General features: G+C 31.9%; 2 protein-coding genes across 5 annotated transcripts in view; both read left to right on the forward strand.

Moving 5' to 3' along the window:
- The first annotated feature begins 7743 nt into the window (after positions 1-7743).
- Positions 7744-12225, forward strand: LOC117237062. Of its 3 annotated transcripts, XM_033500673.1 has the most exons (7): positions 9254-9368; positions 9477-9629; positions 9767-10229; positions 10379-10707; positions 10783-11018; positions 11108-11264; positions 11334-12225. In XM_033500673.1, the coding sequence occupies exons 2-7, from the start codon at positions 9601-9603 to the stop codon at positions 11581-11583; spliced, it is 1464 nt and encodes a 487-aa protein (XP_033356564.1). In that variant the 5' UTR covers positions 9254-9368; positions 9477-9600; the 3' UTR covers positions 11584-12225. The 3 variants fall into 3 exon arrangements, with proteins under 3 accessions (XP_033356562.1, XP_033356563.1, XP_033356564.1); XM_033500671.1 differs by lacking the exons at positions 9254-9368; positions 9477-9629 and adding an exon at positions 7744-7889; XM_033500672.1 differs by having other exon boundaries at positions 9248-9629.
- Positions 12226-12605: 380 nt separating this feature from the next.
- LOC117237068 overlaps positions 12606-18758 on the forward strand; it is a 292163-nt gene continuing 286010 nt past the window's right edge. Inside the window, exon 1 of one of the 2 annotated variants that reach the window (XM_033500682.1) lies at positions 12606-12919. In XM_033500682.1, coding sequence (XP_033356573.1) covers positions 12796-12919 — 124 coding nt within the window. In that variant the 5' untranslated portion in view covers positions 12606-12795. The remainder of the gene's footprint in view (positions 12920-18758) is intronic. The other variant, XM_033500683.1, reaches the window with a different exon arrangement.

Here is an 18758-nt window from a genome sequence, read left to right on the forward strand (position 1 = left end):
TGCTATCACTTCGTTCTTAAAATAAAACGATTCTTTTTTGTTACACACTAAACCTCATAATATTTATAATTATTTTCTACGAACCGCATATTCTGAGCTCATAATGTTTTGATATTATACATTACGGACGAAAAACTTTACACGCGTCATTAAGAAATTAAAGATAGCACACCTGGGCTATCTCTTTGACGAGGAGTGTATATCATTAATGTTAATACTATTGAATATTAATAACTGTACTGTTACTGGTCTGATAATTTTATGAGATATGTGAATTTATTATATTTTCATGCGAATAAAAGTATAGGGTTAACCACTTGGAACCCGCGCTCACGAGACATATGAAAATGGCAGAAGTGTAACATGTATGTTTACTATTAGCAACTATTACGATTTCGAGCAGGCTTGCAATTTTATGTTCACGTCGCTTAATAATATTCCACTTGTCGCTTAGATGGCACGAGCTGTCCTAATTTAGAGATGAAAGTTCGCGAGAGGAGACAACCACTTTAAAATGCTGAAGCATTAAACTGCTGAGTGCGCGAGATAAAGGTTAGAACTTTTATCGAAAAAAATAAGAATGAAATGGATTTGGAGATTGCTGTGTATTTTGTTGGTATCGAAGCCAAAGTGATTCTGAGGATTCTCTCCATTCCTTCGTTATAGTTTCTGATTTAGCAAAATAGGAAATTCGGTGAGAGTTCATGAGGACCAATCCCTTCTCCAGGTTCCCTAGTTCGTGGCATGATCCAAGGGAAAGTAGTGTAGAAATGCATATGTGTGCACTGTGTGTGACACGACTCTAAATTGTCACTGTCGAAAAGGGCTTTGTCAAAAGATTCTTTTTTCTTCGCATTCCTCGCTTAAGGTTTATACACGTTGAGGAACTACATCAATACATCACGGATTGTCCCCTTTTATTGTTTCTAGCTGTTTTTATTTGTGGATTTTTCTCTACTCAAGTGACCATCTAATCTAGTTGAGTATTTCACCAAGGATGTCTTTATTACTGTCAGGTCAAAAGTTAAAAGCGATTCTTACGCTCTTCAAATGTTTAGGTAACGCACGCTATCGCGACGGTGGAAATAATTAAGATGACAATCTATCTTTGGGTGTCATCACAAAAAAAAGTCAGGCAATCTCGCTCAAGTCAAAAAGAACCGACGAGTCAGGCTACTTTTACCCGTATGTCATAGATATCGGTTCAATCCCACCTGAATGCTGATGTTGTCCGATAATTTCGGAGCGATTCTCTCTCTTTCCCTTTCCCTTCGCCTGCCGTCGTAAATGTGTACCCATACACGCCTAGAATTTGTTCACGAACCATCCTCACTTGCACTTGAAACTTGCACTTACACATGAAACCGGTTATTTGAAACAATTTCCGGTGTTACCTATGATTCGTACCGACGATGACACAATTATTAATACATAAATCGTCGAAGCAAGAAGAGTACAGTTTTTATACTTTTTATTTCATTGTTGTAAGATAGTTTCAGTTGGATTATTGAGATTTTTACGAATAAAATGATACCGACTATAACTATATCTGAATCAATTTCTATTCTTTGATGTTGTTGCGTACAGTGAGCTGTTCGTTGTTGAGCAAGTCGTAGGTGATACTTCAAACGACGAATTAATCTTGTGCGAGTAGTTTTAGTTAAATTAGACAGTATTAGATTAATGGACTGATAGTTTGTACAATTTTCGGCGTTCTTTGTAGTATTTTTGGAAATTAGCTCCGTCAAGTAACGATCAGCTACCTCGAGGAGCTATATATCATTATCCCCTTCTTCTTTGTTTACCTGGTATGTCGCGTATGGATATAACTATATACATATACATTTTATAAATTATACAATTAAAATAAATAATTTAGTCTGATTAGCGAGAATAGGGAAGCATGTTTCCTTATTCGCGTACGAATATTCGTTTAAGCATACTAGTTCTTTTCATTTCCATGATTCTTTTTCGAGGTGGTGTCGATACTCATTGTCGAAATTTTGTAGCTGTTGTCCGCTACTCCTCTTGTTTGCCCTTTCGTCTTTTGGCCTGTCCTTTCATTACCTTCTATCCCTATATGTGCTGATATCCATATCAAGCAAATTTTTTTTCTGTTATATCTGTCTGTTCTTTTTCCTTGTTTGCCCTTTTCTGGGTCGTTTCATTTTTTCCTTCTCTGTTTCTATCAGTTGCTCGGCGATCTTATCGATGCAGATGTTTTCCTCCTTCTTTGTTGTTCTTGTTCTTTGTTCCTATCAACCTGTGTGCTATGGTATTTAATGTGTTTCTTGAATTGGTTAGGATTGCGACTTGTTTATCTTTGTTCCGGCTTTTGCCCCTTTTTAATTCTTCGTGAACTGTTATCGTCACTGTAGTGAAGATGGTTGTCCTATTGTGAATGCCGATTCCCCTTTCTTTCTATTCTCTTCCTTCGTTTCTGATAATTCCAATCCCGTTAGTATATGCATTTCGCTTCTTCGACCCACTAGTGTAATACTTTATTGTCCACATTGGATCCATCTTTATCTTTACAATTAAGCCCTTAATCAAACTGTCATTTTTTATATTTGTCGGGTTTGCCGGGTTGGCGTTAGTCTTTGGGGCGCGTTGCGTATCTTCATTAGGACAAGCCATCGTAGTTGTTCAATGGAGATTATATTTACAATTCTATGTACAAGCATTGATTTAATAGGGTTTAACAATTAATCGTGGTAATTAGACACTCTTAATGTAAAGAGAATGTTCTTAGGTTCAACAACGAATCCACGGTCAACCGGGGAATCTCTTTGTTCAAAAGAATATATTTTGAAACACAAAGTGACGTTAGCTGTGGCGCTCGGTATCATTCTGACTGACAGACAAGACGATGCGTGTAAACTCTCCAAGGTGATCACAAGAATAAAAGACTGACACGATCGCGTTTGTCAATTGCATATTGACCGGGGATATCGACAAAATTCCAGACGCCGTTACTAGGCAGAACCGCGTAGAGCCGTCTTTGCTCCTGCCCGGGGCTTGTTTGTTAATACAGCGTATGTCCCTCAATATTGGTACTTCTACTGTTAAGTAAAAACGTTCGTCCCGTGACCGTGGCCAGGTTTGGCGACCAGTTGTGTCACCTCCAGCCCAAGCCCACTATCACAAATCTCGGGCAAACATAATCAGATCGTATCTCAACAACTACTTCTAAGTTCTATTATTTAAGTACAGCTATAATAAACAGTTTAGACCAAAGTATCGGGGATCTTCCCAAAATTCCAAAAGGAAGGCCCGATGTCCCTACATCTCCGACATATTTATCCCCTTTTTGTATGCTGCTCCTAAAACGTTTATGCTTATAAAGAATTCTTTTGATTGTTTCTGTGTTTTCTCTCATGGTTGCTATTTTTTTCTGTTCGATATTTATTATAATATACTCTAATAATTATATTCTATATAATTATATTCTATATAATCACATTTCTTGTGTGCTTCTCCATGTCTTTGTTATTGCATCCATGTTCTGGTATTCCTTTCCTTCTTCCTCATATTTTATCAATTCCTCTGTTAGTTTTATTATTTCATTGTTTGGATTGATTTTTTTTTGTAATAAATAAATTCCGTCCTACTTTCCATGTCCATCGTGTCAGTTTCTATGTTCATTATATTTGTCGGGGTTGTGATTCTATAACCTATGACTGCTCTTAGACCTGCATGATGTACTTTGTTTGCTTGTACTTCAATTCTCTCGGCGGACGTGGTACGAGAATTAGATCCCATATTCTAAAACTGATCTGACTATTGTTTTGTATTTTCTTGCCCATTGATTTCTATTGTAGTTTTGTAGATCGACCTTTTGTTTCTCTTTTTTTGTTGTGAATTTTAATATTTTGGTTTTCTCTGCCGCTGTCTGTAAATCTATTTTTCTCAAGTTGAACGCAAATCTGTAAGGCTTCCTTTTCTCATTGTGGTGCGCTGCTTGTAGTATATATGATGTTCTTGGTTACTTGGTTACTTTCTATTTCTTTGGTAATATCCGTCGGTAAATGTTATTCGATATAGAACTGAAAATAGTTCTTTGGGCTAGTCCTTTTCTCTATATTCTTCCCATTGGTGTTACGGTGGGTCAAACTCCCTTTTGCAATCTATAGCTTCGTTTTATACTCGGTGGTTAAAATATTTCTGTATTTTCATTAGGTATCCCTTCCTTTCTAGCATCTTTATAATTGGTCTGGCAATTAACATTATAATAGATTTCTTTCTTTTTATTGAATCGTATTTTGATGTCTGTGGCTAGCATGACCAGATTGTCCATTGTGCCTGTTTTTCTTCTAAAACCGTTTCTTTTTCCTTTTTTTCCCCGAAAAAAAAGATAACTGGCTGGTGTGCCGGGACGATGAATCTAAAAAGACGTTTATAGGAGCAAAAGATCGCCGCGGCATCTCTCTTATGCAATTCAAAAGAAAACACAGCGTTGGCGTCGTACATGGATGTATCGGACGTCGCCATCGGCGCAATTTTAGAGCAATATAATAAAGATATGTGAGAACCATTAGGCTTTTTGCAAGAAAGTTAGAAAAGACACAGACGAGATATAGCGTATACGATAGAGAGCTTCAGGCATTTTGTGGGAGGCAAAGAACTGTTTCTACAAACGAGCCATAAGCCGTTTATGTACGCATTTCAGAAAAAAGCTGACAAAGCCGGCCCATCACAAACGAGACAGTTGCATCAGTCAATTTACTAAAATTTACTAAGTAGTGTACGTAGACAGTGAATATGTGAATACACTAAATAGTGTGGCTGATGTATTGTTCAGGATCAAAATGTTTCTCATTATCTCTACAGATGAGTTAATGAAAGCTCAAGCACAAGACAAAAACTGGCGAAAATTACTATAGAAAAATCCAGCACGTTAAACTTTCAAAAACTATTTTTAAACAGTTAAGAATTGCTGTACAAAGACATAAAAAATTATATCAGACCTTATGTGCCAAAGAAACTAAGAAAAAGAATTTTTTATCACGCACACACCCTATCGCATCCTGGTGGAGGACAACTAGGAAGCTGACAAGAAAAAGCATTAATTAAGCCAAAAAAACAAGATTCATCGCTACAATAAGCCATCTCTAGAAAATATACATATTCCATAGGGTCGACTCGAGCATATACATGTGGACATCACAGTAAATCTAACAGAAACCTAAATGTATAGGGTGGTTGGTAACTGGTGGTACAAGCGGAAAGGGGATGATTCTACGTGAAAAAAGAAGTTGAAAATATAGAATAAAAATTTTTCGTTTGAGGCTTTGTTTTCGAGAAAATCGACTTTGAATTTTCGCTCGGTACGCGTGCGATACGTTATAACGGATCTCACTGTAGATCGTTGTCTCGATGGAAAAATTAAAAAAAAAATGTTTATTCTATATTTTCGACTTCTTTTTTCGCGTAGAATCACCCCCTTTCCGCCTGTACCACCAGTTACCAACCACCATGTATAATACGTTAATGATATTCATTTCTAATTGAGTTACAAGTTATAAAGTTATAACACTGCTGCAGCTTCGCATATACATATATGTACGTTGCTCACGAGGACTTTAGGTTTGGCCAACTCCTGTTTATATACAGACGATAAGTGGTCGGCTGTCGGTAATCAATACTGACGTATACGTTATTATACACGCACATTTGTAAGCAGAAATACAATATAGTTGTACCGACAATTTTTCGAATATCTTAAAAACTAAGCGAGTCGATCCCTTATATATAGGAAAGAAATTGTTTGAAATGTTGAATTTTACAATACATCCGAACATTATCGAAATTTAATGTTTCTATAGTTTCATTAGCAAGGGCTACAAATACTGTTTAACTGCAATAAACAGATTCTCCAGGTGGTCGGAAGCAATGGCATTCATGAACATCTCTGTAGACAGCATAGCTCTATGCGGAATGGGTATTAGGATTCGAAGTCTCAGCAACAATCACTACCGATCAAGGAACACAATTTAATCATAAAAAGCGTTGTCAAAACTGATAGGCAGACAAGACAATAGCAAGATGGCATAGGTTGTTGAAGTCAGTTATCATATGCTACGAAACCAAGAATTATGCAGAAACATTCCCAACAATGCTGCTGAGACTTCGAGCCAACGTAAAGGAGGATCTAAAGGCATTCGTTACAGAGATGGTCTATGGTACAAAACTGAAACTATCTGGAGAATTTCTTATCAGCGAAGAAATAGAAACAAATCGAAGAATCGAATCGAGAAACGAAGATAAAACCAAGTTCAATTAGACATCATAGCAATAAAAAAATATTCCTCATCAAGGATCTACATACTTGCTCACATGTATTTCTTCGAGTCGACGCTACGAAAAAGCCTTCTGAGGCACCTTATGAAGGGCGGTTCGAAATTATAGAACGGATAAATAACTATGTTTTTAAAATTAAATACTACGGAACACTAACAAACATATTCGTCGATAGGTTAAATAAAGGAAAATAAAGAATCTGACATCGAAGTAAGATATGCGAGTTGAAGTTCGAACAACTCACTCGGAAGAGAGTGATGTAAAGACAAACATCTACATGTCCTTATGCGACATGACGCCCATTTCACATCATATTTGTAATTAGGTTAAATTAGTTTAGTTAACCACTAGATTAATTACTTTTGTATTACATAATTTATAAGTCTAGTTTTTAAAAAATAGAATGATTATTCTCAAATTAAGACTTGTAGAGCGCGAACGCAAAAAGGAAAAAACGAATAAAACACAAGATCGGACTGGTCGTCTATTTCTGGAGGATTTGTTACCATTTTCAACACGTGGCCATGTTACCATTTTCCAAGTTCTTACGAGCGCGGGTTCTCATTTAAATGAGTAAAAACAACCGATATAAATGAAGAACGAAATTTAAACTGACTGATTGTGCTAGATTCCAATAGAACAGAATGAATCATACATCATTCAATAAAATACTATAAAACAAAGAATGTTGTGCATCTATTATTTCACTATAAAATGAAAAAATCTTTCGGGACAATCTAATACATGCGGATGGAAAATTGTATCGTTTGTCATTATTGTAATTGTATTGTTTGTCATTACTACCTAATTACAAAATCCGCAATCACTTAGTTGCCAACCCAATACATTGACCAGTTATTGACAGAAGGTAACCGGATAAGGGGAGAAAGTGGCGCAGGAGACAGATAAATACCTTTAAATTATTTATTATCGCATCAAATTAATAGTTCAAATTTCTTAGTAATATTTGTTGACATCTTACGAGGGTAAGATAAGATAATCAAAGAATTACTTTTGCATAAACTTTCCTAAGACTTCAGCTTTACATTAACTATTACAGGTCGCACAAATTGACAGCCGAAATTTGTCAACATAATTTCTCAATATTCTATTTTCGGCAGCCCATGTAAACTTTCTTACAAATTGTGCTGTTTCTCTCTTGCGTTATATTTTTCTCAATCGCCGCGCAAGTATGCACCTTTTTCTCGGAAGGACCACGATCATATATGTAAACAGGTCTCGGCTTCCATATACCAAAATCTAGTGAAAACCGTCCAAAAATTAAATCGTAAAAAATCAATACGGAAGATAAGAAAATTCTCGTTCTGCACATGTTTGACATGAATGTGTCAGACAGAGAGATATATTCTACCCATCTCTATCTCTCTCGCAAGAATACAAACTTTGTTGTCTTCCATGTTGATTTCTCATGGCTAGCGAATCTCGGAACATGTTTATATGATCGTAGGAAGAAGAAACTCCGTCTACTTAGAAATACGTGACCCATTGAATCATTGGATTAAGAGCACAAAGGAAGGGGATCCTAAACAAAGAAGAAAGGGCAGGAACCGAAGATCGAAAACAGAAAAGTGAGTTCTCAATTCAATTCAATTTTTTACTTCTAAGCGTTTATTTCATTCTGCCGTAATCGAAACGTACAAGTTGGAATAAACGATCGTTTAGAAACGCCGAAGTCTTTTTGAATTTTCGCGCAATTCTGCGAGCAGGGTGGTTCAGCGTTTCATGGGCACCAACCCACGTACCTTTTTCCTGAAAAAATCCTCAAAAAGAACACAACAAAATAATGTTCAGATTATATAAAACATAAATATACCGTAAGTATTTTTTGACATGTATTTTAAAAAATTAAAATACGTATCTTTCTCCATTTATATTTTCAATTTTTGTCATAAATTATATACAACTCTTCAAATTGTTGTTTTCGCTATCCTGCATTCACTACACAGTTTCACCAACTATTCTACAGTATATTTAAACGGTCTTGTAGAGGTTATATACCGTAAAAGAAGTAATTATTACTGTTATGTTTTACCTTGCAGTTTTAGGGATAAGACGAGTGGGTTGGTGCTAGTCGTGAAGCGCTGGTCGCTTTGCTCGCCGAAATGCGCGAGAATTGAAAATAGTCAATACTTTTAAACGCGGTGGTTTATTCTAAGAACTTGAGATCTTCTTTGCAGAGATTAGAAAAGTTCAGTGAACCGAGAATAGTAAGAGTCTTTCTAGCTTTCTCCATTGTAAAGTCGAATTCCCTTTTGTTTAATTAGAACCTGTATTTATAACATTTTGGAGACAGCTTCGCAATCAGCGATGAGCATGGCAGAACACGAGGCTTTTATGACCTTGGCTACCTGTACGTTCAGGTGGGAAGCACATGGGTCTTGTAATAATCCACGCAATGGAACGGCTACACACATTATAACTTGCATCATTTACGATTTTACGTTATACTGTACTACTTATATATAACATACATTATTGTTTATATACTAATATATTATTATTTATATTTAGATTTATCATTTATATATAACAGTTTACAAAAGTTCATAGATGCACCGTGTTACAATAGTTTATAAGCAAGATATATATATCATAAGCTGTAGAAAGTCTATAATCTGAAGGAAAACAATAAACATACACATATAAGCGATATATCTTATACATGATTATATAAGTTAATTTAAGTTTCACCCTCGGTCCATACGGGATATTTCTAACTAAATACATTCGTCGAAGCAAACTTCACGCAGTTATGTCAAAAGCGAGTTCATGCAATAGCGTAATATTACAAATTAGTTTTATTTTCGATTTTATACATTAGAATATTATTATACATTTTACAGTAATTACTTATGTAATCCTAAACACGATATCAATACGATACAATGTCTTTCATACTAAATTTATAGAAAAATGTATCATTTCATTTATTGACCAATAGTGAATATGCTATTTAGAACTAGAATATATGTTATACGAAAGTAAATAAGATATACCTAAACTGTGCGACGAATCATAAATTTTAATCCATCAGATGTTACCTCATGGTAAAGTTGTGTTTTTTTAATTATTCAAAGAAAATAATAAATCATTCATAATATGATGGCGGTAGAATGCTTCAAATTAAAGGTTTAAACCAAAGATTTTCTTTTAAGGAAATAATCAATAAAATTACCGTGGTCAGTGTAGGTTTCGTGTAATAAGTACGACGAAAAGATTTCCAGATAAATGATTAAAAGTAACTTCAGTTGATTAAAGACCCGTTTTAAGAAGCATGAAATGCATAAAAGGAAACTTAAACGCAACACGTATGTTTTGTAATAACATTCTATTCATTTTACCTAAATGTTTACATATAAACATAATTTGTAAATTACTTTTATTTTTAAATTTCTATGTTATATATAATTTATTGTGAAAGAATTTCAAACATTATTTTCTATAGATTACTACAAAATATAAGAACTTCTGAAATTTTACCAAGAGTGAATAATTCTCGAGATAATCAAAATAAATCAAGTGATTATTTTCAATTACCAAGTTTACAAAAGAAGAAAACTTGGAAAGATGTTGATGACAATGTATCAACTTGGGATAAAAATAGTACTGCAACAGATATATCCTGTTCTTCAGAAATTGAAAATATTGCAACGAAGAAAGCTATGGAACAGTGGGAAGCTATCGAAAGTACATTGTATGAAGACGGTAATCAAGTAACTCAAACATCTGTTTTGGAAGAATGTATACAATGGAGAATGCAAATACCTCATTTAAGAATAGTTGGGAAGAATCCGTTTCTTTCATCTAAAAGTAACTATCAAGATTTCAACGTAAATTATAGTCAGATAAAGAATAATTTTGATTCTAATAATGAGGAGGTATTTCCAGAACATAGTACTTCATTAAAGGTACCGAATATTTTACATGTTATTAAAATAACCTAATAGACTTAAAAATAACAATACTTGTCATTAAAAATTCCTTTGTCCTTAGAAAGAAAATTATTTAGTAAAAAAATTCAATCTTTGAAAAGACTATATACATATATTATTTGTAGAAAAGGAAAAATTCATCTAAGCAAAGATTACAGAAAACATCGCAAGATGAGATATTTGATATGCTTTATGAATATGTAATATCCAAGCTGTTTCCAAATAAAGGAAATGAAATTGATTCATTATATGATGATTTCAATGATGTTTTACAAATACATACAGCTACTATTCACAGTAATAAAAGTTCTGCAAAAAGTATAAAGGTAAATTGTTTTGAGGAAACAATATCTCTCGAAAGTAGATTTTCAAACAGTAATAGTAAAGGAAGAGAAGATTATACCTTACCTATGAGAAAAGAAAGTGGTCAAACATATACACAAGAAATTCAGAAGTACGTATAGACTGTATTGTAGAATAATGAAACAAAAACAGAAATGCAGAATGTTAATTATTTATCAACTTATAGAAAACATGATAATCCTATGAATAATAACAAAATAAGAAATCAGAAGGATGAATCTACTACGGAAGATAAGCTTTTAAGGCCACACACTAGTAGAAATAAACTTGGAACTGTTTTTAATGAAAAGGTTGTAGTTAGTCCTGTGCCTTATGTTTTATCAACCAGAGAAAGCTTTTCTACCGTAAAAACTACTCCAATCAAGTTTATGGCACAGTCTCTAGAAGTTTCTTCCTTTCAAGGCATGTCATACTTTTTTTTAATATTATGTATTACATATGGAATGTTAAAAATATTTTTAGCATTATGTGTGAATATTATTTTGTATTAGGCTCAAGTAAAAATATTAATTATTTTAAAAATTCGGGAAAAAATTCAAGTTCAGCTAAAATTTCTGCTTGGCATGCTCCTGTTTCTCCTGCTGTGTGGCCAAAAAATATAAAGCTTGCTCCACTCGACACGACACGATTTTCGAGTAGCAAAAATAGGTATGATGAAAGCATTAAACTTCTTTTTATCTATGAAGAATATCTTTCATATTATTTTTATAATTTTAGATCTTTAACATCATCATCGGTACCAGTATCACGTAACAGGAAACCTTTAAGTCCTATTTTTCGATCTACTCCACCAGTACAAACTATTCATAATAATAATTACGAAGGTTTAGAAATTCAAGGAAAACATATAATTCCTGGACAATCTCCTAAGTTAAGTGCGCCTACTACAAGTTCGGAGAATGCTGGGAGTAGCAAAAACAGAAAAAAGAAGCCAATCAAAAACAAAACTGCAATGAATTACAACTAATTATGTTAGTTACAAAAATTGATCTCATAAAATTATTTTTATCTCTATTAATTAAAATTGTGTTTCATTGTTTTACACAAATAATAATCCAGTAAAATGCAGCTGACGTAACTGAAGGAATGTTACTTACCATTTATACATTTAAAGCAGACATTCGTGATTGCGTTTGTGATATAAAAATCATGTACGATAAAAATTCTATTTATTTTTTATTGACAATTGAGCTAAAATTGATGATTTAAAAGTTCAGATAACATTTATAATCTAAGTGATGTAAAAAGTAACATTTTATATGATATATAAATATATCGTTATTGTTATATAATAATAAGAAATCTTATTGTATTACAGTATTAAAATGTGCTCTAATTGTAAGAAGTGTTTGCACCATAAACAAAAAGAATATTTAAACACTGTATTAAAAATGATACGAGTTAGTGTTCCAATTTTAAAAATGTATATTTTAAATACTCCTGTTGTTTCAGAAGCGAACATATTGTTGTAACTATCTCTACCTCACTCAGTTCTATGTGTTATTTGATTGATGCACACGCTTAAGTGCGCAGGTGAATATATTTTTGTAATGCACATATCTGTATTGGACGTGCTTATTGTAAATATATAATAATTAATATGTTTAAATGTATTTACATTTCATACACATGTCATATGTAACACAAATTTTAAGCTCAATAATACTTCATATTTTTAATTTCATCATTTAAAAATAACTTTATCTTCAAAAATAATAATATTGTTTTTAAACTTTATTTTAGTTCATTGTCCATGTTATTTCATTTGGTTATAAAGTTTATATTTTGATTAATTTGATATTCATATAAAGAATTAACATAAATTTTGATAAACCGTATACTTCCGTTATATGAAATTTATATATTATATCCAACATTAGTTTTATATCATATTTAATTTGAGAAGTATGTGCGCTGGAGAAAAATTCGGATAAAATGCAAACTGCGCATGTGTGAAGTACAACGCGGGGACAGCAAAAGCTTTCTCTGAAAGGACTTATGCTTTCAGTTGTGCGTGGTCTCCGAAAGAGCATGGATGTAATGCATAGCGTATTGAAATTGATAATCATATAGCGCGTTGTTTATTATATATTAAATGTTTTTAAATTCCTTTCTATTTATTCACGAGTGTTTTTTACATTTTATACTATAACAAATTGATAAATTTATTGTTTATCATATGGTGTCGCACATGAAGGATTTTAACGTCTCTTCGGAACCTGGCGGCATGTCTACATACGTTAGAAGTACTGGCACTCATCTGTCAACGTTGACAAGGATCTTGGGCGTGTGTACTGCGATTGGTAAGTCAATTACTATTCTTCAAAATTTAATTTAAAACGATTTTAAAATTTTACCTATGTCAACGCTGGTTGTATGTATCTTTTCTTTTTTAAATATTTTGTAACTAAAAATGCCATAATATATGGCATAGAACATTATTCTATACTACTCTTTTATACAATTAATAGTTTACATTTTTCATTTATTTTATTTATTACTATATAATAGTATAACTAATAAAATACACTTAATAAACTATATTTTATTATATCATATTCAATCATATTCAAAGTAGAATTTCAATAATTTTGACGTACGAGTATTTTGCATTATAACATAATTACATTTTAATAAAATTTAAATGTTTTTCAGTTTATTGAACATACATAAAAAATAATTTCTTTTGTTAATGTAAAAAGATTTTTGCTATTTCTCCAGTGAATATTAACTGTTCATATAAAAGGGTTGCTAAAAAAGAAAGTAAATCGTTCAGAAGGCATGACATGAAAAGGATTTTATTCAAATGTGATATATTGAATTCTAATGCAATGTTTATTATACAATACATTTAAAAATTATTTTCTTCCATTATATTTTAGCGTATATTTATGTATATTGAATGTATTTATGGAAACGCGTCAAAACTCTATTCCTCGGAAATTAAATGTTCAGTTTGTGAAATAAAGTTTTTGAAGTGCTTCGTTCCTAAAAAGTATAGCTTATTGCCTAGGCACTCGATATTGAATCGAACTTGTTATATTTCGTAAAAGACATTAAACTTATGTCTTTTCTAATAGCTACCTTAAATATGCTACACAGATTAGACACTCGATTATTAATTATAGTGCTAAGAGGTTATAATCTAGCTTCTGTTTACAATTTTTAAGTATTTAATTTCTGTTAGTGTAAATTGCTGATTTTATATAGACGAACATAAAGCTTGATTCCTTACTTTGCATTGATAATTTAGAAAATAAAAATAAATTTCAAATTTCCATCGTTAGTAACTCTAAACTTTTATTGTTTCATGGAGATTCTGATATGCGCAGAAATATGCGTATTAAACACTAACGATTTAACCATGTTTAGATCCTTTTCCTTAAAATTAGTTTTATGTACATTTAAATTTGTATTTTGGGGAATAATCTGAATGTATGTATCTCATTTATAAAAGAAGCAAAATATAGCTCAAATTTATGTATTTACTATGTACACCATCATCTATTAAAAAATGTAATTCATCTTGGTAGTATTTATATATACATATATACACATATTAAGATATTTACATTGCATATACTATAGTAAAAACTATATAGAATTAACCAGATTCATTGGAACCGAGATAGTTCGACTAAAGCGAGTCTCGTCGAATAATCGAGACCTGGAATAAACGAAATAAAAATTTATGAGTTTAGAAGTCACATTGACAACTTCATAGATTAAAGACCGGGAAAAGGTGATGATGTTGTAAACATTATTCTTTAAATTTATTTTGCAAGTCTACTATTATTTATGTCATTTTCTTGTTATAAATGAACTCATGAAACCAAGTAATTTAATTTGTTGAAAATTGAACATTAATTCTATACTTATGTAATGAAATTAAAAAATTCATCAGCCTTTTGAGATATTCAACTTATTACTATCTCGTGCTCATTCTGCATCTGTCGAATTTGTCACAGAAACAAAATAAATAGTGATTATATATTTTTTATTTTCCTATATATTTTACTTTATTATAAAATTTGTAGTCGATCTAAATCTTAGCATATAGCGCATCTTATATTTAACTTGCATTAAGCTTTTAAAATTAAATATAAAGTTTAAAAATTAAAATTTAAAATTCAAAATTCAAAATTAAAATTAAAATTCATATTAAAATTACTTTCTACTCTACATTTTGATATTCTTGAAATATAAATATGAAATATAGTGTGACATGCTCGAAATATAAATCTTAAAGTTTTTTATAAAAATTCTAACCAAAATCTTCAAAGTGTCAATGGAACACGATCTGATACCTAGGTATATTATGGTATGTCACGTTATAAAGAGTTTTCGTGTATTCTTAAAAGATTAAAACATTTTCAGTTTTGCGTAAAGATAATTTTATGAAATTTTTAAACCGAAACTTTAGGAAGACATGAACTAACATCATTGCAATATGTGTGATAGTATATATAGGTATAAATACGATATGGTACACCACATTTTTATGTTAATTACATTTTAAAATGAATAAAGAATAAGCTGAAAGATAATAATTCAGGATGCACACATTTTTTTGTTGTTTTATAATCCTTATTTTAAGATTGTAGAATGTGTAATTGTTAAAACAACTATAAACGGTGATCATTTTAAATGAAAAACAAAACAAGATAAATTCATACTGTAAGGAGATTGTACATTTTTATACGCCCTTCCTTATTTATAATATTACGAACAGTAAGAAAACGTCACAACTAACATGAAGCCAAGCGATTTCATAAAATATATCGTCGGATCGTAAAACTTAAAATGTTTGGATTTCAGAGCTGGAAAATAAATTTTTAAAACTGATCATGAATTTATATCGAAAATACTTTTTATTTAAATAATACTGCTTAAGATAAAAATTATTGTAGGAATTAATTATAATAAGTTGCTACATAAGATCAAGGTAACAAAAATTTATATTAAGAGAAAACGAAAAAGTTGTTAAGGGTTAAATTATTTATAATCATCGTTGTATGTGTCATAACTTAACGTTAAAATATTTATTTCTTATTATTTGTAACAAATGACAAATAAGTAAGGACGACGGAAAAAAGGAAATAAAAAAGGAAATAAATTAAGTGCTTTTAAGATTTTCTACGTTCCTGGTATCACATACAAAAAATACATATCTACCTTCAAATTTTTATAAGCAATGGATATTAATAATTGTCTTATATATAATGATATTTAAGATGTGAAATTTATAGTATACTATATTTAAAAGTTTTGTCCTATTTTTCCTTTGACTATACTGCAAAAGGCTTAATATATGATAGGAATATGTTCTTCGAATACATATAGGGTGGTTGGTAACTGGTGGTACAAGCGGAAAGGGGGTGATTCTACGCGAAAAACGAAGTCGAAAATATAGAATACAAATTTTTCGTTTGAGGCTTTGTTTTCGAGAAAATCGACTTTGAATTTTCGCTCGGTACGCGTGCGATACGTTATAACGAATCTCACTTTAGATCGTTGTCTCGACGGAAAAATTAAAAAAAAAAATTTTTTATTCTATATTTTCGACTTCTTTTTTCGCGTAGAATCACACCCTTTCAACTTGTACCACCAGTTACCAACCACCCTGTATAATTTTGTAAAGAAAATATCTATGCTTTCTTGCGCGTTTAAATTTTTCTCACGTGATCCTTGAAGTTTTAATCTTTGAACTGTTTTCTTTCTATTGTGTATATAGAATAAAGCTACAGAAGCAAACCTATGAAAGCTGCAAAATCACTCTAACAGTAAGAAATTTTTCTGAGTATAACAGCAATCTTAATTGTGTATCAAAGTACAAAAAAAATGGGGGAAGTTACCAGCAATGCAGGTATAGGAGCATTTAATCGAAACCGTCCAGTTCGCTGACTTAGCGCGAACGAGCTCGAAGCAATTCCCGTCTATTAATATTTAGTGCGCCTAAAGGGGCTCGCGCGATAGACGAGCTCGAATCTCCCGACGTTATAAAAACGAGAAGCGGAGAAGAAGGGCATCGAGGACGTCCGCGTTTCGTTCACCGAAATGTTTCGAAATGTTGCTGGAATGTTCGTTCTTCCGTGATGTTCCCCAGTGTTTGCAGAACTTTAAGGCAATCGAGTTTTTCCAAGCATTTTCACCGGGTCTGCATGTATCATTTCATTGGAGCGCGTCGATCGGGAAGAAGAAAAATCGCGTGGATTAACGTCGCGTATTTTTCGCTTACGGTTTTCACGTTCTCGCTGCGGAAAAATATTTTCTCTAACGTTGTGTCGCTGAAACGGCCAAATGGAAAATGATCTCGTTGCAAAATATTTCTTTTTGCTACCACCGATCCCTGTTATTTGATACCATAGCCATGACGATTCTCGATGGCATATTCGTACTTTTTTGAAATATCGTAGGCAGATGAATTACCAGTGATACCACCAAGATAGAAATATCGCAAGAATGAAATGGTAGTAACGTTTTCCACGTGTTTCTTGCAAATCTTGTTCAATTACTGTTTGCCTATTGAGACTTTCGTGCTTGAAATTTCATTTTTCTCTGTGTTTGCGACAAACTCTCTCGACGATCATGTATATTTACCTTTCCTTTCCACTTTTTCTTTCTCTAGTATCATTTTCACGTCGTTTACGTGGAACTTGTAAATAAAGTACCATATGTTTCTGTTATTAATTGGATTGAACTACACAATTTTGCGAAAATACTCGAACATTTGCAGATATCTTTTATGAATATATTAGGTGTGTTATACGAAACATTTTGAAATTTTATTACAACTGTTAATAGTATTGAAATTGTACTATTATATTATATAGATAAAATCTGGAATAAATCTAAAAATGTATATAGAAATTACAAAATACATATTTAGTACGAATATTTATCATATGTAGGGTGTCTGCAAGATCGTGGCACAATCGATCGGATGGTGATTCTACATGCAAAAATAAAAATGTCGAAAAAGAAAAAATGCAATTTGTTCATTTAAGGCTTCTTTTTCGAAGAAAAGAGTTTGAAAGCCCCTCAGGTACTCGTGGATTAAATGCAAATTTTGAGGTATGAAACTCGTGTTTCTGCTCGCGTTTATATTATTAAAATGTGGACGATGTCACGACCTACTTCCGGTTGTTGTTGTTACCTTATGTCAGCGATGTCGTGTGTTGTACTATTAATCTTTTTCGTTTTGCCGGATCTAACATTCCCCTCCCCATTCGCCGACGTTTTGTTATGGGGTCTTATCAAGTCTAAAGTGTACTCCAAGCATACCAACAGACTTAAAAGTAAACGTTATTTTAGCATTAAAAGATTTAAAAGTGAAGTGAAGAAAACAAAAAGCGTGCAACAATTTAGTTTAACGGGCAGAGCTGTATGCGGCAATACGGTCAACATTTTAAACACTTGTTACACTAATAAAATGATTCTCAAATTCTCAAAAAGCACTAATCTTATCCTTATCTATGATACCATTGAAATTAAATGCAAAATAAAGGAAAGTAATAGTACAGATCCATATGGTGGAAATAACAGCAATAACAGGAAGCAGACCGTAGCTGATGATTCATTTTTTTTTTTTTTTTTTTTGGAAACGAAGCCTTATATAGTAAATATTATTCTTTCTTCTCGATTTATTTTTGCATGTAGAATCATCATTCAGCCGGTTGTATCACGATTCTTTATTTTGACGAGATCACAAAGTTAATGTTAATTATCCGTTATATTAATTAATGGACTTAATACTTACTAGCACTTATTATATGCTTAAGATAGCTGTCCATGGCGGTATGCTAATTTTTTTATTAAATATGTACATATGTATTATACAATAAATTTTTTTGTAATTTTTATATATGTACATTTTCAAATTAATCTAAAATCTCATCAATATAATCATGATAGTTACGTTTCATTGCAATGCTAATGAAATTTCAAAATGTTTTATATAGGAGATACATACAATATGGACATAAAAGGTTTTTATGATACTTTTACCATAAAAAAGTAAAGTACTTTTACCATATCAGTATTATATTGTCTGTTAATAAAATGATGGATTTACGTAAAAATTTGAAATAGAAAGATGTTATTTCGTTATAGCATTGTTTTCATTTTTCTAGATATGTCGGA

The sequence above is a fragment of the Bombus vosnesenskii genome, unplaced genomic scaffold, assembly GCF_011952255.1.
Source record: "Bombus vosnesenskii isolate JDL3184/JDL3185 unplaced genomic scaffold, Bvos_JDL3184-5_v1.1 scf7180000013355, whole genome shotgun sequence".
Lineage (NCBI taxonomy): Eukaryota > Metazoa > Arthropoda > Insecta > Hymenoptera > Apidae > Bombus > Bombus vosnesenskii.

Coding starts and splice junctions, on each gene's coding strand:
- LOC117237062 (XM_033500671.1), top strand. CDS start 7,759: ATGATCGTAGGAAGAAGAAACTCCGTCTACTTAGAAATACGTGACCCA. Junction 10,230..10,378: donor AACATAGTACTTCATTAAAG/GTACCGAATATT, acceptor TATTATTTGTAG/AAAAGGAAAAATTCATCTAA. Junction 10,708..10,782: donor TATACACAAGAAATTCAGAA/GTACGTATAGAC, acceptor ATCAACTTATAG/AAAACATGATAATCCTATGA.